This window comes from Corvus kubaryi, unplaced genomic scaffold, assembly GCF_017639235.1.
Source record: "Corvus kubaryi isolate FWS band 111438036 unplaced genomic scaffold, C.kubaryi_AGA036_p1.0 37103, whole genome shotgun sequence".
In the NCBI taxonomy this organism is placed as follows: Eukaryota; Metazoa; Chordata; class Aves; order Passeriformes; family Corvidae; genus Corvus; species Corvus kubaryi.
In genome coordinates this window covers 250,713-272,093 of record NW_024581029.1, presented here as the reverse complement: position 1 = coordinate 272,093, position 21,381 = coordinate 250,713, and the positions used below count along the sequence as shown (strand labels likewise).

The 21,381-nt window shown below is 44.0% G+C and overlaps 1 protein-coding gene across 4 annotated transcripts in view; it reads right to left on the bottom strand.

The window, feature by feature from the left end:
* Positions 1 to 13,925, bottom strand: part of RTN4 (reticulon 4) — a 40,833-nt gene extending 26,908 nt beyond the window's left edge. For 2 of the 4 annotated variants that reach the window (XM_042021058.1, XM_042021059.1), the window contains exon 1: positions 13,370 to 13,925. In XM_042021058.1, coding sequence (XP_041876992.1) covers positions 13,370 to 13,823 — 454 coding nt within the window. In that variant the 5' untranslated portion in view covers positions 13,824 to 13,925. The remainder of the gene's footprint in view (positions 1 to 13,369) is intronic. The other 2 variants (XM_042021060.1, XM_042021061.1) reach the window with 1 other exon arrangement.
* Between the last annotated feature and the right edge of the window lie 7,456 nt (positions 13,926 to 21,381).

Genomic DNA, 21,381 nt, shown 5'->3' with positions numbered 1-21,381 from the left:
CAAACAAATAACCTCAGCAGAAGGAAGGGCCAAGGTGAAGAAGGGAGAAAGCACACAAGGAGTCAGTTCCCAATAAACCCAACAGATCCACAGCCAACACCCAAGAGAACCACGGAACACCATCATCAGAGCCAGCTGATTTGGGGCAGCCAACACCCAGATTTCCCCATTCACAATGGGATCTTTACTGAGGGATCTCCATCCTCCAAGCCAGTGACCAACCTTAGGGTGAGACACACCCTGGCAGCTACTCTTTATTTTCATTCCCTGACCTTGCACACCACTGAGCAGCTACACCTGCCATTGCCAGTGGCACACGGTCCTTACTCTGCTCTCCTCACAGCCCTCGGTGCGTGTGAGCGCAGCCCCAACAAACTCAGCCAAACACCGGTGAAAGTTCAAATGGCTAAAGCAAGCTCTGAAACACCCCACAAACGCAGCACTCCTCAGGCATGGCCATACTGTCTGCTTTTTGTCAACTCTTTTCCTTTCTGTGTGACATAGACAAGACCCCAGAGGAAGGTGACAGCTTTAAAGCCTTTTTTGGCACGATCTAAGGAGTGTATTTGGCTTTGCTGAGTTTGTTTTAAGCCTAATATCTCCTAAGACAAACCCAGCTCTCCAATTTCCACTCAAAGCAGCAGTAGCAGCCATCACGAGGAAGCAGGTAAAGCAAAAGCAGTCCTTCTCTGGATTTCTGTGTCAGCAGCAGTGTTTTTCCCAGGTCCATCATGGCCTGTTTGCTTTACATTGATCTAAGAATACTAACATTCCAGAATGAAATAAATTTACCTAAAAGTGCATAAAGTTTTCAAATTGAGGCTGTTAAAGGATATTTGCAATTTACATCAATTAGCAGACACTTGTATTAGCAGACACTAAATTATACTAAAGCACTTAAATCAGATTTTTATTCTCAGTACAGACACCAACAGTCTTTAATTTTGCTATTTGCCTGGACAAAACCAAGTAGTAGAAAAGAGGTGGGGGTATTTTTGGCTTGTTTGTTTTTTTGGGGTTTTTTAAACTATTATTAAAAGCAAGAAATAATAGAAACAATTGATTTGAAAAGATGAAAGGCAAGAGTGAGAAATATGGTAGATGCAGCAGCACATACATAATAACCCAGTCAGGCAAGGTATTAAGCTAAGCTGTGTTTTGGCACTAAACCATGACTTGTGCAGAAGCAATGCCACTTGCAGACACTCATGACCTGTCTGGCTTATTCAAGTTAATCCCACCAGCAGTTTTCCAAAAATCAAGTCTCCTCACAACCTGCCTTTCCTGTCACAATACACAGTCAGTTGGGTTTGTTTCACAGAACATTTCTCTCTTGCTGTATTTTGTGGATTATAAGTACCACTTGAATATGACAGAAAACAGAGTAAGAAATAAAGCCCAGTGTAGGACTTGGTATTCAGAAGGTTCCTCAACTCCTGCTGGGCCAAAGGGATTTCTGCTCAGTTTTCTAAAAATTACATTTTTCAATTAAGGACCATATAGAGAGAAACCTCAATTCCAAATTTAGAGCACATTAAAGCAGTGTCACAGTTCAATGGTGGCAAAGCTTTTAAGGACAAAAGCCACACTGGAGGACAGCTGATGGGTATGTGACACAGAGTCACAGAACTGCAACACCATGTACCACTACAGGCCCTTTATTCCAGTAGCTGCTTGATTCCACATCCCCTGGCTCACCAGGATCCTTTCCACAAGCAGAGACTTCTCCTCAGCCCACACCTTTCCTGAAACCACACACCTGCCCTCCTCCAGATCATCTCAGAGCAGCACAACCCAGATTTCCTGGAAGGGGTCTGCGCTTTCGGGCAGGAGAGAAAGCAGGATGGACCTGATGGGACCACATTGTGAACAGAGACCCTGACAGCCCTAAAGAATAGGGCCTCCCAGGGAAACCAACACCAGGACAGTGGAGAGGAGATGCTGGAAACGCAGGAGGAAGGGCAAAGAAATACAGCAAGGGGTGTAAGGAGGTGAAGGGAAAACACACAAGTCATCCCTGAAAGGTGCAGCTCCCTTCCTGTCTAAAGGCCAACTGCAATCTCTACCAAAAAATTCCACATTTAAAATCTTTTGAATGCTTTCCAACCCCAGAGAAAGAGATTTCAGTTTCTAGGGAAGGGCACTGGGTTTAAGAGCATGGGCTCTCATTTTTCAGTGGTTCCTTAAGACAGCACAAGGCAAAAAACTCCTTCTGAGGTCTGGCTTCCATTTACTCAGCACAGAACCATGAAATAGCTATGCCAGCCACTGAATTCCCAGGTTGTCTTAATGGATGGATATTATGTCCACACCCAAACTTTATTTTCCACACATAGCTGGAGTGTGAAAAGAGATTACATAAAAGCAGTGTTTCCTAACCAGCCAAGGAGAACCACCCACTTTCCCTCCACCCACATCGAAATGGCATTTTTCCTGCTGAAAGGAAAAAGATACAAGGGCTTTTTCCTGCCCTTGTGGGTCCTGTGTAACACCTCCAGGCAAGCAGGGAAAATGGAGTAGGACAACTCCCCCATCAGCATCGGTGCTGACTGAACCACCACTCTCTGCAGAGGGGAATTGAAGTGACATGGTGAAAGGGATTTCTTCCAGCAGTGACACTGCTGAAGAATCCCCACGTCCCATGTGGAGGTAGAAACCTCTCAAACACAGCTCTGTGGGTAAGTAGGACACTTCTACGATCCATCACCAGGGGTGGCTTCTCCTATTTGCATCTCAGTGGCAGAAATTAGGTGACAAAAACAAACACAACCATGCAGTACAACAGAACCAAGTAAAAAAACTTCAGAATACATCGAGCTCTAAGCAAGATTATTGTCAAGCAAAAGTAGATATTCAAAACACCTTAACTGACCTACAAAGTGAGTTTCACTACAGCAAAGCTCCACCCAAATAAGTACAGAAAAAATTTCAGTGATCTTCACTTTTTACATATCATAACTAAAAACTCCTTCAGTAAGAACTGCTCAATAAACATTTCCATCAGCAGGCAGATTTTGTTTCATGAAACACAGAAGAATGAGACCTCAAAATGAACACAATCTCCATGAAAAGAGTTTTTACTCCAATTTTTTTCTGCCAAAAATCCGTAATGATGTAAGTTAGTAAAGTACTTTCAGCATTGCAGCAAAGATAAAGGTTGACCTCTTATTTATGAATGGTACCACTTTATATGAGTTACTGAGGCACTCCAGCTGATGGCTTTTAGAGAGAACTTTAGAGACTCAGCCTGTCTGACTGCATTCCTGTTTTTAAACATTTGGTAAATTTTACCTTGGATTTTCGCAAATTAAATAGTCCCTAAAAAACCCTCCAAAACCAAAAGACAAATCACCCACAAATAGCCCCATAGCTTCTTTCATTAGCATGAAGTCTCATACTTTAAAACTGCATTATGATTTCAGCTAAAACATAACAAGAATCAGATTTTAGTTTTGTTTAAAAATAAAGAACCCTGACACCAGTGTGACAAAGATGTGTAATTTTAAACCCTCATTTCAATTTTTGCTGATTTCCCACTAACTGCTGATGCCACAAGATGCTGACATTACCAGCATAAAACTTAACATTTAAATATCAACATTTCAGATAAAAAGGAGAGAAATAAATGGAGAGAGATTTCTTATACAACTAATGAAATGAAAGTTATCTGCAAAGACTTCCAGAGAAAAAGAGAAAAATATTTAAAATGAAAAAGTGGTAAACTGACAATTCCAAGAAAAGCAATTTATGAGAAAAAAGCCTTTTTTCTTCCCACAAAACAGACTTGACAAAGGAAAGCAGAAGACATCAGGCTATTCAGAGAAAATAAGAACTGAGCCAGAACAATTCCTATCCCTCATCGCTGGATTTGTGTAAGTGAAGGACCCTTCCATCTGCTCCCATGTGCCTCCTTCCAATCAGCAGCAGCAGGACTGTGGTAAAGTGGCTTTATTGTTCTGCTGCTCTCCTTATTTTTGTGCACGAGCTCAACATTAAAACAGAAAAAAACCTGCAAAAATACAGAGCAAACTTCACCTGATGCCCAGTTTAGCTTTGGCAGGAGACTGCATTAGGCTGCTAGATGGGAGTTTCAGCCTTCTGAACTCACAAACCACTTCCTGGATTAGTTTGCTGCAAAATGTGTGCTATTCTTAAAACAAAATTAGCAAAAATGGAGTCTTTAAGAATCCACCTTTGCAAGCTTAGGAAATGAGCAAGATACCAAACTAACAGGCCAGGGACTGCATTTACCTTACAGACCTCCCACAGGGGGGACATTGTGAGAAGCCTCTCCTGTTAACATAAATATTTAACAATAAAGGAAAACAGGGTAAAATTAATACTCCAAGGAATGGCATCTGTGACATGACTCACACATCCTGTAAAAGTTCCATTTGCAGCAACCCCTCTAGGACAGATATGAAAGAGGACTTGTTCCTTCAATGCATCAAGTTGTTCATGTGCCCACAGTGGAGGCTGCCCCAGCAGCATTTCTATCTCAAGCTGTTTCGCAACACATGTGGCCATTTAAAAGTTAATTATTTCAAGTTCTTGGATGCCTACTTTCCTACTGCAGTACAAAACAAGGGCACACAACTTCACAAGAATTCCTGAGAAAAGCAGCTACCTACACAAACTCCATTTAAATCATCTCCTGTTATGATGTGATTGTTCTAAATACGGGATTTCGCCAAATATTTAAACCATTCGAGATTAAGAACATTAACTATTAATAGCACCTTCTCACATCATTAGATCAGGCTGCAGAGCCACAGCAAAATTCGTTTTTCTCATTTGGCTCTTTTTAGTTATACGTGCAAGTTTTTACAGAGAAGTTTCCAGTTTAGGAAACTATTTGGAAATCTTGGGAGAAAAGCATGCAAACTGCTACAAAAGATAGGGATTGTTGAAGATTTAAGGGGAAAAAGGAGCTCCATTTTGGACATCCTGAGGGCATCACAGCTGGGATCACAAAAGGAGCCAAGACCTTTGATCATTAACAACCCCTAGCCGTAGGTCATTTCAGGCTTTCACGGCAATTACTGCAAAGTGGAATCATGCATCACCTGCAAGGAGAGTTGTCCTGCACTACTTGAAATGCATACAGAAATCAAGTCCAAAACAAGCATTTTAAATAGTCTGCTTCTGCAAGCAGGTCTCCAGCAAGTAACATTTTCTTGTTGCCTAAGCACAAATCTATAACCAAAATGGTTTAGGCAAGCTTTCTTCAATATCATTTTTAAATGGTCCAATTTTGCAGCATCTCCTCTTTTAAAAAAACTCCACTTGAGACAAGCTGCCCAGCAACACAGGGGCTGTAAAGGACCAGGACAGAGGTGAGCTATGTGCCATTTCTTCTTCTTTTGATCAGCTCTTGAGTGAAAAGAAGGCAGTTCCACTCCCCTGCAATACCCAAGTGCCAACCTAAGCACGAACAGAGGGACACAAGGAAGAGACATTAATCCTGGCTCTATCAATACTGCTTCCTGTTCCAATTCTCAAGCTGCCAAAGTAAGAACCCACCACGAGGGTGTTTTTAAAAGGCCATGAAATACTTCAGACACAACTGCCACTCTCACCTCTTGCAACCATTTTGATCAGTAACACCAGACCAGGATCCAAAGTATTTCAGAGAGTGGTTTTTCTGCTAAAAGTCTCTCATCTACTTAGTGTCACCCCATCCCCTCAGAGCAGGGACAGGATTTTATCTGCCATCTTCTGTTACTAAAACTAAACAAAGAAAAAAGTCTCACAGCTCAGCTCCAAAGAAATTTTTCACTACTCTCCCACCACGTACACAGAGAATTCCCAGAAACAGGATGCACGTACCTATCCCAGGCCAGCAATCCGCAGGAGCTCACCACGAGGAAATTAAATCCTCTCAGGAACAAAGAGAAAACTGTTCTGCTCCTGAGCACAACTGAAGCTCAGGGAGGAGTAAATGGCACAGCACGACTAGCACACACCTTGGCTGTGCCTTCCCCTCAAGGCTCCCAACTGCCCAATCACAGAAATTCTGCTTTATTACCCAAATTAGCATCAGGTGCTGGATAAAGCCTCCTTTTATTGAAGTCAGGTGGCCACAATTAATCCCAACTGTTCACAACCTATCTCTGATGGCCTGAAATACCCACTTCATAATCACAACTACATTTAATATAGAAATTGAATGTATTTAATAACAAAACCAAAAATTAATTTAGAACAATCTAAGATATGAACGTTCCCAGATTCAGCATTTACAGCCACCAATTTATACTGTTTCAATCCATTCGATTAAAGAGAAGCAGAAAGAAACATCTAGCCAACTGCAAACACATGTGTCCAGCTAGACATAGCTTTGAAGCCACGTACTCAGTCTTTGGCAACATTTGTAACCAAAAAAATGCTACATAATTCCTCTAAAAATGAAGTAACTTTTCCTTAAGACCCAGACTCTTTAACCATACGTTGAAATAACAAAAAGAAATTGAGTTCTGGCAGTGCCACAAAGCAGAAAAATACAGTAATTACATCAGAACTTATTCAAAGGCAGGAGGTCTAAAGAGCCATGCAAATCCTATCATTATGCAGACATTATCCAATTTAATTTTAGAGATTATACCAATCATAAGATTCCCTTTCACTGATTTGTACAGATGGATTTTTCCCTGCTTTCCCCACAATTAAACAAATTAAGCAGTATTTAGATGAGCAACCTTATCATTGCAGAAGAATGTATTTATTAGCTAAAATAATCTTTAAAGAATGGAGACGAGATGCTACTGATTTCTTTTGGCATCTCTTCCCAACACATTACCTTGTGTGACAAGCCTCTGACATAAGAGCTTACAGTCTGCAAAATAAAAACAAATTGGTGCATAAGACGTCTGATGTATATGATATGAAAAACAAGGAGCAAGAACATGGATTCGTTGTAGCCATTAGTATCTGTAGAATATCTTTTAATTAAAGGGAAAAAGCAGTGTGAAGATTCAGAGTCTTGATGCCCTCCTGAAAACCAAGGGGATCAGGTATCAACAGCTCTACAACAGATTTTTGGTCAAAAAAGGTTTTGCCCAACCATCTGATTTTTTTGTCATTTAAGCCACAATACACAGACGGGAAAACCCATTTTCTTGTCTAACAGTGTGATCTTTTAAGGAAAACTTGGGTTTAAAGCACTCTAAATCCATCCCTCTAAGCAGGCTGAAGGCACCACCAGGCAGACCTGGCTGAAGCCCATGAAAGAAGGAGCCTCTCTGCCACCGGTGACATTTTTCTTCTTGCTTGTTCCTTTCTGTTCTGCAGCTACAACCTGCTTTGCAAGGCCTCACACATGCTCTTTCATCTGTTTTCCTTGGCACTGGTTTCCTTGCCACACACAGGGGATGCAGAACAACAGGCATTAAGGAATTTTCTCTCCTGTCAGGAAAGAGGGGACAGCAGAGTTCAAGGAAAACTGTCACAAACCAGTGCTGACTGGATAAGCAGGAGGAGATTTTAACAGACTGAGAACATTTTTAACTGGCAAGAGGAAAGTTTATATTTATCTCAGTCTTGCATCTTATTTGAAGACATCTTAACTAACATATTCTCCCTAGCTGATGAAGTTGATGACATGATTGCCCTGTTCATTAAAAAGCTGCCAGTAGAAGCTGAGAGTATTTTCTCAGACACAAAGCAAGTCTCCCAGCAAAACCAGGGAGGGTCACACTGGTATTTCTAATACTTCTACCCAGAGAAGGAAGATAAAATTAAAAGTACTTTTTCTTTATACATCAGAAAGCAACAAATTGAGACAAACCCATTAAAATAATGGGAAAAGCAGTAATTTAAAACCATAAAATCTAACCTAACTTAAAATCTTCATATTTTGACAGCTACAGTTGGCAGCAGATTGATTATTTCCATTTGAAAGATAAAAAACATTCTACTGAGATAATTTGATTTTTCTCAGACTTTGTGAATATTAATAAGGCCATTATTTCATCGCTGTTGTAATAGTTCTTATTGATGGAAAAACCAGTTAGAAAAGCCATCCACCAAGCATGTGTCATCGGTCTGGAGTGCAGGATCTCAGTGCTGGCTGTCCTGTGCTGCCCTAAAAACTGAGACTGCAGAATAAGGAGATAACATTATACAGCGTTTCCAAAGCATACACAGGAACAATTTCTATTTTAGATCATAAACAAAAAAAATTTTAAAAAGCCTGCACGAAAACATTACTTTTCTACTGAGGTCTCACAGTTCGCTATTTTTACTTGGCAATAATAGCTCTTTTTTTTTCTTTCATTTCTAAAGCAGCTTGAGTTACACAATTTTCCTCCTACTTCATGCATAAGCATTTCTGACTATCTCAAGATAATTTACCTGTAAGCTCCAAGTTGCTTTCCATTTTCTAGCCAATAAAAGACCAAGAACTATTTCCTTGCCTCCAAACTAGAACCCAAAGGACATTTTCAGATGGAACTATGCTTTGCTAATTTTTCTATCTGAGTTTCATAGTTACTATAGAAACCTGCCAGCACACACACACACAAAAGACACTTCTGTCAAAATATTAACAGAAAATAAAGAAATATAACTTTCTTTTCTCTGCTCCAGTTGAAGGTTAACCACCCTTTGTTCCTTCCCAGCGCACAAAGGCCAGGCAGATATGAGGAGAGCCATCAAGAAGCCGGGTGTGGCAGAATGGACATGGAAACGGGCAGACAAAGCCTCGCACCAGAGCCCCCAAAATTCCAGCAGCATGGGAACACTGGGCTCCAGGGTTAAGAAGACTGATGCATAAATGCCTCCTGCTAAGTAGCCAGATTCCCAGACTGAGTGCTTTCCAAAATCCTGGGCACTGGAGGAAGAGGAAGGAAAATGAAAACAACATCCACTTTCCCAGCAACTTTGAGAAAACCTCTGACTGGGAAGCCTGAACGCTCCCCTCAACTTCCACAAGGGCAGCTGTTTGTGGTTATCTGTGAGATAAGAAAGAGGTTCTGTGGCCACCAGTGATGATGCAACAAGGTGGACAAGACAGTGGTCACTCCACAGCCATGCTCCAAGCTTCCTTAAGTACAGGCTGGGAGGACGGGGAAGAGAGCAAACAAACAGTGGCTCTTCACTGTCTCCTCACTTGTGGTTTGTAGGATTTAATCTCCAAGGCAAAAACTCCCAGTGCAATTCAAAACTTCCCTGAGGGCTACATCATTATAGGGTAGGTGGAAGCTGTGTGGTTTTATCCTGGAAAGCAAGTCAAGGGATACACACACAAAGCAAACATACCATCAAACGTGGCAGGACTATCCTTGCACACACTCCTGGTTAACAGAAGACAGAGCTGTTTGGCTTCTGAAACTCTTACACCAGCTCAGTTACAGACGCAGGCCGCAGTGCTAGACACTGCACATGACAATGAATAAAACTGAATAAAATGATCCTTGGTTGAACTCACCAAGATGGGAACATGAAATACGAAAATGAAGGTTTACTATACCAGTCAAATTGCCCACTAGTCTCCTCTTTACAACAGAAAGAAAATTACGTTCTAAATTAGATAACCTAGGTTATGAACACCTCCCTTAGGGCTGTGCTGACTGTACAAGGGAAGAGAAAGGGTCTTGCCTCTCAGAGAAACACTGAAAATCAGTGGGTACATATTTTAATAAATGAAGGGTGCAAATGAAAGTCACCAGTGGTAGTATTCAAGGACAGCTCTGTTTTTTCCAAGTCCTGCTGCATCCTGTCCTTAAAATGCACACAACTCCTCTAGAGGAGCCCATGCAGACACAGAAGCAGAAAGAATCTGAGGAGCAAATAAGCTGGTTTAGAATTTGTATAAAATGCAAATGCAGGATGTGCAGGGTAAAAGGTTCACTCGCTGGGGTGAGCAGAAGCGTGTATAGATCTGCATTTATTCAGCACCTCCTGCGGCTGGGCTCAGCCTGGCCAGGGACAGCTCCGGGCAGCTCTGCTGACCTCTGCTTGACACTGTCTGGCAAACCTTCCTGAAACCTCTCCTCAACATGGATGACTTAAAGAAAAAAATCCTACATAATCAAATGGAAAAGCAAGACTAATTAATAAACTGGCCCTTCACAACGTTTGCGTAGGTATTTAACCTAGGTCAGCTGAAGGCAATGGACACACAAGGAAACATCTTCATTCTTTCTGCATGCTGGCCTAGGGCCAGTCTGGTGGATTTTGTATACAGGCTTCTGGTAAGTGCAGTTTAACTGTAAAACACAACAGTCCCTTCCAGGAAAGTGATATATATGATCCTCCTTTTGCTGCAGGATGTAGGACTCAAAGAAAGAAAGTGGTATCTATTCATCATAGTACACTGGTTATTCTTACTTTGGGCAGCTAGCCAGAAAAGAGGGGAGTATTACTTTGACCATATATAACTACCTCAAACTAACTTTTTTTTGCACCCTATGTAAATTCAAGTAATCAAAAGATTTAAGCAGTAATCCCTCCAGAACTGCAGTTTCTGCTACTCACAAAACAGCAAGTACCACAACCCCAGAAATTGTTCAGGAGAACCCAAGTTCGACTACAGAGCTCCTGCTTGTTTTCTCCTCCTGCAAATATTTATATTAGCTCTTCAGAAGGTAGGCTGCTGTTACCCTGCCAGAGACTTGCATTACATATAATTATGTCACAATGATACTGGATACTCTTAAGTGTGTAACTAATAGCAATTACAAAGGGTTTTTTTTAAAAAAAACCACCTCCATATATACATAAAATACATTGCAATGGGCCATCAAGCAGGCGATACATTTTTGCTATTGTTCCCCTGACAAAAGGCAGCACCGCAGCCAATTGTTGCAGATAAAAGAAACCCTACTATTCTCTGCGTACTTACTACAGGCCTTACTCTCCTCCACTTGGAAACAGAATTTCAAAGTTATTTGCCTCAAATCCCCATAAATCAAAGCATTAGATTTCAAATACAAAGAGATTTTTTTTCAAAATTTCTGGACTGTGAACTGTAAGTCTTCAGTTATACCTTAAATTCAAACACCAGAGCTCAAAGTAAGTGAAACCACAACTCTGCAGAGAGCAAACCACAGGGCCACGTGGCTGTCCCTGCCATGGTCACCCCGCCACCAGCTGCAGCCAGCAAATTCATTTTGCCAGTCTCCCAGCATGACAGAGTGAACTCATTTGAAGCCAAGCCAAATGTCTTGACCCAGACAGTTTTAACACCCACTGCTAAATGCAAAACTAACAAATATTTGATGTTTAAATGGATATTTAACATGATGCTCCTGCATCTGAGAAGGCCAAAGTACTCATTAGATAACCTGGCAATGCTTTTATCAACATTAATTTGCTCTCATCTAGGAGTTTCAAGTACAGAGCTTCTAATATTTCAACTCATCATTAGATGAGCATTGTGTTACACCACCTTGTCTTTGGAAACCAGGCCTCCCCCAGATACCAGTCCTTACTTCAGAGCCCTAAATTAATCATCACTGACAAACTAAAATAACTCTTTGATGCCACTTCTCAGCTATACTACGCAATTCTCACAGATAGGTCTCTTAACAGAGAACTATTTCAGGAATTACTGTGCTCTTTTTGCCTTATCCTTCAGGGGTCAGAGAGAAAAAAACCCAAATCATTTCCAGAAAACACGCTTTCATCCCTCCTTTTCAAAGCAACATGATTTGGTAGATCCTATTTCTTCCATTCAGTTCTGTTTAAACCATCCAGAGCTCCAGTCAGAGAACATGCCTAGGAAAAATTCTGTTCATCCATCATATAGAATCCCTCCTCTTCAGTCTGTTGCAAGCTTTTGTCATCATCTGCCCTCCAAATGGTGGAAACAAAAAAAAATTCATCTCCTTGGCATATTGCAACATAGAGAGAGCTTCCAGAGGAACAAAACAAAGTAGGCTTCATGAAAGACAACAGCACAAGTCCTGTCACACATGTAAATAAAATGCATTGTGAAACTTCCCCTGACAAAACTAAATTCATGTTTTAACAGGCTTTTTTAAAAAATCATTGTTCTAGATGCTTTTTTTTATTAGATCTTGAGTATCATGCCCCCTCATCCTGTTCAGTTATTATTGAAATCCTGCATCTTTACAACATACCAACACGACAAACACGACAAGAGCAATGAAGATAAGCACACACCATGATGATCTCAAGGCACTTGAATTTGTTCCTTTTCACTGTTTTAGTGGCCTCAAGTCAGCTCTTGCACTTTGAATTAAGGAGAAGTGGAGCCAAAGCACACTCGCAATCTGCATGCGACGCATTAGTCATGCGGGTCAGCTCCCGGATTAGACCTGAGAAGGGCTCTGGCACTCAGGCAGCACAAGCAATTGTTGGGGGGTGACACGCCCTCCGCTCCACAGCCTGGACTCCAGCGAACCCCCACATCACGGGGCGACGCCTTGGAGAAGCCCCAGGTGACAGCCGTGGCTAAGCGGCGGCCATCCAGGACGCGAGGTTGACATTCTTCTCCAGGACTGCCACACCTACAACAGCGAGCAGCCTGGTCGCCCTTTGTGCTACCACACATTCCTCCCTAGGTCAGCGGTGCCCTCTCCAGGGCTCAGCCCCGCAGTCCGCGGTCGGGGCGCGGCGTCCCCACGCAGGCCGCGGGCCGCAGGGCTGTGCCGGCCAGGTGGACGGCTGGCGGCTCCGCAGCCCCTCGCCTCGCCCCTCCCTCCCGGCGCCGTGTTAAACATGAATAAGATTACAAGTATCTTATGTTGCCCTCCTCCCCCGCGCTCCCACGCCCAAACCCGCAGTGCCGGGCCGCCCCGGGGGGAACCGTGCCCGGGACAATGCGGCGAAGGGCGGGCTCTGCGTCGGGGGAGAACCGGCCGGAGCCGCGCGGACCCCGCGGCCGCTCCCTCGGGGCTCGGCCGGTGCCCCGGGCAGGGCCGTCCCCGCGAGGTTCAGCCGGTACCCCGCACACGGCCGGTCCTTCGGGGCTCGGCCGGTAGCCCGGGCTTGCCCCCCGCTCCCCCCGCGACGCGGCCGTTGCCAGGCGGCGGCGGCGGCCTCGCCCCCGGGCGGCCCATGTGCGAGGCGGCGGCCGGGGCGGCGCTTCCCCCTCCCGCCATTAGCATAACCCAGACGGGAAGAGGAGGGAAAAAGAAGAAATTACAATTAAAAAAATTCAGGAAAAAAAAATAAAGGAGAGGGGGAGCCCTTTCTCCCGCATGAGCTGCAGCGGGGCCGCGGGCAGCGGGGCCGCGCCCGAGAGCGGCTGAGGGGAGGGAGGGATGCCGCAGGAGGCGGTCGAGGGCCGGCAGACAAAGGGAACCTCCCGGCGGGGCAGCAGGGCTCGAGAACCGGAGCGGCTCGGGCGAAGGTTCCGGCGGCCGGCCGCCGCCCTCCCCGGGCCTGGGGCGGGAGCACTCACCAGCTGAGCCGGAGGAGGACCCTCTTCTCCGGGGGGCGACGGCAGGCTCAGCCTTGGGCGGCTGGGGCTGCGCGGGCCGGGCGGGGGCCGGGGGCTGCTCCTGCGCGGGGGACGGCGTGGTGGCGGAGGAGGAGGAAGAGGACACGGCTCCCCGGGGGCTCCAGTCGGGCTGCGGCGGCTCCGGAGCGGCGGGGCGGGGCGGCTCGGCGGGGGCGCCGAGGTCCAGCAGCTGCGGTGGCCGCTCCTGAGGGGCTGCGGCGGGAGCCGCGGCGGGCTTCCTCTCCATCACCTCCAGCTGCTCGTCGAAGTCTTCGTCCTCGTCTTCCTCTTCTTCCTCCTCCTCCTCCTCCTCCTTCTCGTCGTCGAGCACGAACTGGTAGTTAAACTGTGGCTGCTGCGGCCGGGCTGGCCCGGAGGAGGAGGAGACCAGGGGCGACTGGTCCAGCTCGTCCATGGTGCCTGGAGCGGGCGGAACAATGAGCGGTGCGGGTGCGGGGGGAGGCGCGGGCTGCGCTGCCGCCGCCGCTGCGGGACCCGCACTCCACGCCCAGTGAGTCACCGCCCGGGAGGCGCGGGTGCGGCCGCCCCGCCCAACGCCCGGAGCGGCGGCGGCGCCGGCCAATGGCAGCGGGAGCGGGCAAGGAGCAGCCAATGAGGGGCGGTCCCGGGCGCGGTCCCTCATGAATATGCATCAAGGGGGCGGGCCCGAGGGCTGGCAGAGAGGGGCTGAGAAGTCGGGTAAAGTTCAGCGCGGAGAACGCGGGTGGGGCGGGAAAGGAAAGGGAGCACGGCCCGGGGACCCTCCATCCCCCCGTGACAGACAGCCTGAGAGTGCGTGTCATGATTCACCGCTTTCCTCTGCCAGGAGTAGTACGGTTTTCTCTTTTTTTTTTTTTTTTTGTTTGTTTGCTTTAAACAGCGGCCAGAAACCCCCAGCGCTTTCCAGAAAGGGAAGGGGATGGCTGGGCTCCTGGGTACGGATGGTGCAGGGCACCGATCCCCCCTGGCCCGGCTTCTCTCACCCTGGATGTGACCGAAGGATCCCGAGGCATCCCGGGCGCCGCCGCACTGCGGGGCCGGGGAAGGGTGAGGCGTCGTCCCGCTCCTGTTCCTTGGGCATCGCGCCGATCACCGCAGGCACATCCCCCTGGGGCGGAAAGCGGAGTCAGGCAGCGCCTTCCTCCGATGGGAATGGAAGTTTTAACCAAAACATGATGCAAAAACCTTCCCGTGTCTGGAAAAAAAGCCAAACCAAACCAAACCAAAAAAAAAAAAAAAAAACCCAAAAAAAAAAAACAAAAGAAAAAAAAACCCACCAGAGAGGAAACATTGTCAGAAGAGACAAACTTGTTTAACCACCCGTGTTAGTGTAAGGCACTACGAGCAGATCTCATCATGTCTTTAGAGTATGAATTTAAATTGTGCATCTTCTGGAGGAAAGTATGGAAAGGAAAAGAAAAAAGAAAGGGGAAAAATGAAAGGAAAAAGGAAAAAACAAAAGAAAGAGGAAAGGGGGGAAAAGGAAGGAAAAGAAAGGGGGGAAAGGGAGGAAAGGGAAGAGGAAACAGAAAAAAAGGAAGGAAAGGAAGAAGGAAAGAAAGGAAAAAGGAATGAGAGAAAGGAAAGATGAGAAAGAAAATAGGGAAGGAAAAGGGAAGGAGAAATTTAAGGAAAGAGGAATGGGGGGAAAAAAGAGGAATGGAAAGAGGTAAGGAAAGAGGAGAGGGAGAGCAGAAGAAAACTTGGTGTTAGACTCTGGTGTGGTCTCCAGCTTTCTGCTCAGAGATGGAACATTGGCCAAAGCCCTTAGGGTAACACTTAATTTAACTAAAATAGCGTCTATTTGGATGCAATTTCCACCCACACAGCTGCCTCAGTAAGACCAAAAGGCCTTATAATTCTATATTTAACACTACTCCAACATTATTATGGGTTTTTAACCCACAGATTATTTATTCTCCCACATATGCCCATATAAAGAGATTAGTTCATGGAAACATTCAGAGCAAGCAGCTGCCAGTTCAGTGAGACACGAGAAGTGAAGGAAAAGCAGCAGCTCTCCTGTCACTTCCCTTCTGCCGTGTAGGATGCAATGGCTGCCGAGATGGACATTCCGTGAGCTGTCTCATTAGGCAGGGACTGACACCCTGGAGCAGAAGCTCCTGAGTGGGATGAGTTCAGTGTACCTGAGCACACGGAGGGACTGAGGGGCAGCTGCCTCTCACACTGCAGAGGGAAGAGTTTCTGGCTGGAAACTGGAGTTCAATCACCAGCTTCAGTTACTGTCTGAAAAACGGGATGGCAACAAGTGAATGGAGGGGCTCCAAGGGGTCCCAGCACTGAGTCCTCTCTTGCCTCAGGAAAACATATCGTGTTCTTTGCATGAACTGTCTGAACCCAAATACTTGTTGCTGCTATTTGTATTGGCAAGGCCATTCTAAGATACCCCCTTTTCCAATCAACGAGAGACCTTCCAGCTTCCAGTCCTAATTTGCTCAAGGCCAATGAACATCCTCTTACCACTTTTTCCTTTAATTTATATCTGGCTTTTTCTCTGAGTTTTAATTCCCAACAATACACTTTGTCTAGCCCTTGCCTTCCTAAGCCAACAGTGGAGAAGTTGTGCTATCACCCTTTCCCCTGCTCCTCCAAGCAGCCCTTCCCTGCACCCAATCCAGTCTCAGAGCAGGCACAGGAAATTCCAGATGAGATTTTTTTTTTTTCAAGAATGCACAAAGACATCAATATTCCCTATCGCTACCAGAAATTACCAGAACATATGTGCAAAGTATTTTTATAAACAAAGTGATGGCAACATTGTTATCCTGATGGAGAGAAATGTTTCCAGGAGGTGAATAAGCCCTTGACAACTTGTGAGGTCTTTGTAAGTCATTCTTTGCCCCTAAGATTTTGTACGTTCTTTGACAAATTATCCATTTCTATTTTCAAGTCAGCCCCTTTTACAGTGATATAAGGGATGTTACAGCAGCAGCAGAATAGATGCACAGCAAATAAAATAGTTTGATTCAATAAGGTCTTTACAATTTCATCAGCAAATCTACTTTTTGCATCTCTTGGTTAAACAAGAAAATGGATTTTAAAAATTCCATTATAATATAACCTAAGGCAACAAGGTACCTTTAAAAATTTGTAAAATTCTGAGTATAGTACAGACACGGTGCTGAAACCAAATGTAACATATTTAACTACAGGGATTTTTGGTCATCTACAAGAAGGAAAAATCTATATATAATTTGGCAGATTTTATCAGAATACTTGGAAGAGTATCTATCATCAATTAAGGACAAATGAAAGGGGTTTTTATTTAGAGACAGGAAGTGACTAAAAGTCTTGGAGGGAAACAGGAAGGGAGTTCCAGATTCCCTGAGCAAGTCAAATTAACAAGTGAGAGGAAAACAGAGCTCTGCAGTACTGAAAGTATATTGCAAAACACCCCGGATTTGAGCTCTTTAGAAAAGTACTTTACAATTTTGCTAGGAAGACTGTCAACAAGTAGGATTATTTTGCAGATACTCAGCAATTTAATTTACCAACTTAGTTTTCGTGAGCTGTTTTCCTATAGCAAAGTTAGGAAGGAAAGCATTCCATGACTGAAACCCCAGGAGGGATGTTTCTGAATTTCCACAGTGGTACTGCCAATGGTTATGTACTGGTGGGATTTTTTCAGTCCACTCCGATCTTCTGCTTGATCTTACACAGAAGGCATGATATCACAGCTTACCACAGACTAGGATAATACTGGTGATGGGATAAATGCAGTACTGTCTCTTCACAGCATGATCCAACAGAAACACCCCCCCCCACCCCCCACCCCAAATTTGGTCTCAGATACTGATTTTAAAAGATAGATTTAAAATTGAGAAGGTGGCTGGATTTCTGTCCCTCCTTTCAAGCTTTACGGACAATCTCCCAGGTTTCAGACATAATGTCTTTATCTCTGGAAGGATAAAACTCTGCAATTCTTTGTTTTCAGATTATGCCTCTGCTGCAGAGCCTTGGGCGTCAAGCGGATTTGCCTCACAGGTTTGTCTTCCCTTGAACACCTGCTGTACTTCTTTTCAAGATCAGCAGTGGGATATTGTGACAAAAATCACTGTTTAGTTTATTAATACAAATGCAGCATATGGAGAGGGGAAGGTGTGAAAACAATAGAACAAAGGGATTTCCATCTCTTGATGGTAACTGAGCCAGGCTGGGCTGTATCAGAATCTTCTGTGGGGCCTGCCTTGTCCTCTGCTATAAATAACATTTTTTGGTGATAACTTTTTTAACCTGTTATATTCTTTAGTGTTGCAGGCACTTCTTATTCTGGAATTGTTTTATTGGAATCAAGCCCATCCATTTCTACATCTAGTAAATGTCCTAGTAACCGTGTCAGTATACAGTATTCCGATTCAGACCGGTCACAACACAGCCTTTAGCACTCCCTTCAGCCAGCCAAGTGCTAAGCCTAAGTCTGCATAAATGAGAGCAGTTTCAGGACAGCTCTACAAGACACGAAGTGCCACCAGTGAAAAGCTGCCATTAGCTGTAGCTTTAAATTCCTACATCCAGCTAATTTCTTTTTGGTCTCTGTAAGCTCTCGTTCAAAGGGACCAAAGCTGATGCACGGCATTAAATGATATTACAACAGTGAACAAGAATACATCTGTTCATCATTAAAATAAGTAACATTTGAAGGGAACCGAAATGACAACACTCTCCAGCAAACGAGACTGTGACATGAAAAATTCACCTCACTAAAGCTGCACAGGGATCCACTGTTAATGGGATTTTGGTCTGATTACTCCTTTTCTTGGAAAAAAACCATTTAGGTCTTACTTAAGGGACAACACAGTTAATTTTATGTCTTATTGACACTCCAAGAATTTTCTAATTCTCAGAATACAGGTACTTCCCCACATTAGGTTTAATGTTACTACTTGTCAGCCCCTCACACTTTTAAGAAATACAATTAAATTATTCACTTACCAGCTTGGCCATAATATTTGTAACTCTTAAGGAACATAAGGACCATCAGCTCCATCGGACCTAGACACAAAAAATCCATTCTCTATTAACACCTCTTGCAAACGGCTCCAGGTTGTACCAACTACTTTTTCTAATTCATGTTCCCCCCCTCCTACTTTTCATTTTAAATCACCTCCACACTCTGACTCCAGGTACTGAGCTAGTGGTGCTATTCACCCAGTGACTAGAACTTCCAACAGTAAGAATGAGCACTGAAATCATGGCATTTTACCTACATTATTTTAAGAGCTTTTTTAAAACGTAGGGATTTATTACAGTTATAATAAATTGGAATTTAAACTGGTTTGCTTTGTAAAGGGAAAAGTGCATATAATTTATATTAGAAATCAATTTTTGCTCTTTCTCAGCATTGATATTGACTCACTTAGGAGAGAAACAGCCTAGTAACCAACATTCAGGGTTATTCCCTCAGCTGCCAAATGTGCCCGAGGAGAAAACAGATTGATGGTGGCAACATTTTCACCATTATTGTAGACAAGGCTGATATCATCACTGCTGGAATTAGGAAACTTAACTATACAGGCAAAGTGTGCAGAGGGAGCAGCAGCACTGATCTGAACTCACATTTGAAAGGAAGAGCTGCTACTTTCCACTTCTCTCACTGCTTAATGACTTGCCCCTTGCAACTGCTTTTAGCAGGCTACAGCAGCTGGAGTCTTCACCTGGGTCATGGTGGTGCTTGGGGCCACAGAGGATTTCTGACTTCCAGGGACAGAATGTAGGGCAGCTTTGGAAAACACCACCAGGACTGGGATGTCTATCTTAGAGTACTTAGGGAGCTCTTCCTTTTATCTGGGTCAGACAAAGATAGGACAGCTAAGAAATGTCCAACATGACTTCCCTGCTTTCTCAGCATCACGGCCAGCTGGTCATACACTGAAGCCCTTTACCTCCCTCACCCTTCCCCAGATAAAATATTCCAGCTTTCGAACACACTTCGGACAATTTCAGTTAACTGTGGTAGTGGCAGAAGATTCAAGGATATTAAACCCCTGATAATTTTATAGAAACCAACAGCTGGCTAAATTACAGAGAGCTGATGAGCTCTCCTGTGGAGAGGGAGCCAGGAGAACCTGGTGGTTCCCCATTCCACTGGTGTATATATAAGTAGTTTTTACAGGCCTGTCTGTCATTTACCCAGATGGCAAAACCAAAAAGGAGGATGAGAGGTGTGAGAACGACTGAAGATATTCCAGGATAGAGATGCAAACAATGTAAGACCTGGAGCCATAGGAAATCTGAATTTGCTTGTTTTACTGGTTTTGGAACTAGTTTCTGACTGGTGTAGATAGGGGTATATTTTAGGTGAGTCATGCCAGTAGTGAAGACTACCTAAGTGCAACCACAGTGTTGGCAAGGGAAAAAAAGGAAGATAAATCTTGTAGGCTACATTCTTTCTGATATATCCTGTGAAAAGGAGCAGAAACAAAAGGAAAAGATACTGAGAAAACAGCACACGAAAAAGAAGTGGCACAGGGCTACTTTATTCCCCTACAGAAAACCAAAGTTCTTCAGACTGCTGGAGCATGGTGTTTGGCAGGTATCCCTTAGTCTAAACTATTTTCAATGCATTTTTTTCAGTGCAAATACAGTTTTTACTCTTCTCATTATAACTTTTGAAAAACTAACATATTTCAGTAAAAACTAACTACTTGAATGACATGTAACATCTGCTCAAATTACTACTTCAGCACAGGTTGTTAGCTAAGATTTACTGGATTTATTCCATCTGGTAGAATCAGGTTGCTAAACAGTGCAAGTTTTAATACATGAGCCTGGACATAACTTGACCATATCCTGAGTAGAAATGCCTGGGTAAATTGAAAAAAAACCAATCAGTTTGGCTTTAGAGGTAGTTAGTTGTATGTTATTTGTTTCTTATCCAATTCTACCCATTAGAAGTTTTTGAAACTAAAATCAGAATTCAGAACTAGCAGTCTTTTATGAGTTATCCAGCTAAACTGATTCAACACGGTTCTTCTAGATGATGGCTGCTTAAAAGAATAATATCATGGAATCATAAAATGGTTTGGGTTGGAAGGGACCTTCAAGACCATTTCATTCCCCCCATTCCATGGGCAGGGACACCTTTCACTAGAACGAGTTGCTCCAAGATCAACCTGGCCTTGAACACTCCAGGGAAGTGTAAATCACATAATCATATAATTCTTCAACTCTGCAGTGGGCTGTAAAGCCAATCTCCCTGAGCAGTTTTTGGACACTACAGCAGTAGCAGGTTTTTACCTACACTGTAACCTGGAGGAGGAACAAGGCACACAGGTATGTGCTCCCTTTTAGGCTGCCACTGAATTCACATCAGTTTTAGTTGTTCTTTCAGCATACTGTATTTCTTACAGGGTAGAACTGTTTTGTAGATGTCCTAGCAAAAAAGCCCAGACTCAAAACAAACACCTATTGATTGGCATTTTAAATACATTCTTTGGATGTATTCAGAAGACAACCTCCTTGTTTGTATTAGTCACATCTAAAAATTCCTTCGTTTTGCTCAGCAGCTGGTGATCCCAGATTGTATATAGGCAGTTTCTTGATACTTTGGGGTGCTCATGTAGCTGATGTGATGGTCAAATGTACCTCTGGTCACTTTGCAGTACTTACGGAAGTGTCACGCTTACCTTCTACTCTTGCCTCAGAGAATCCTCAAATTCAGTCCACTTGCAGCCAAATCCCCTCAGCAGATCATCACTGCCCTCATGTTCTGCTCATCTGCCCTTCTTATAGCTTGGAAGTTCATACACATGTTCAATTGTTGCACTGAATTCTTTCTTTGAAGCAAAGTATTCTTTCTTTTTCTTCAAGAATATAAGAAAAAGAAAATTGTAAGGCACCACAAAGTATATGCTTTTTATATTAAATAAGTGTAATATTCCATCCTGGCTTTTCCATGAGATGGGCAATGGTTACTACCTCAGGAGAATCAGCCTCTCTTCCCTCATTTGAGT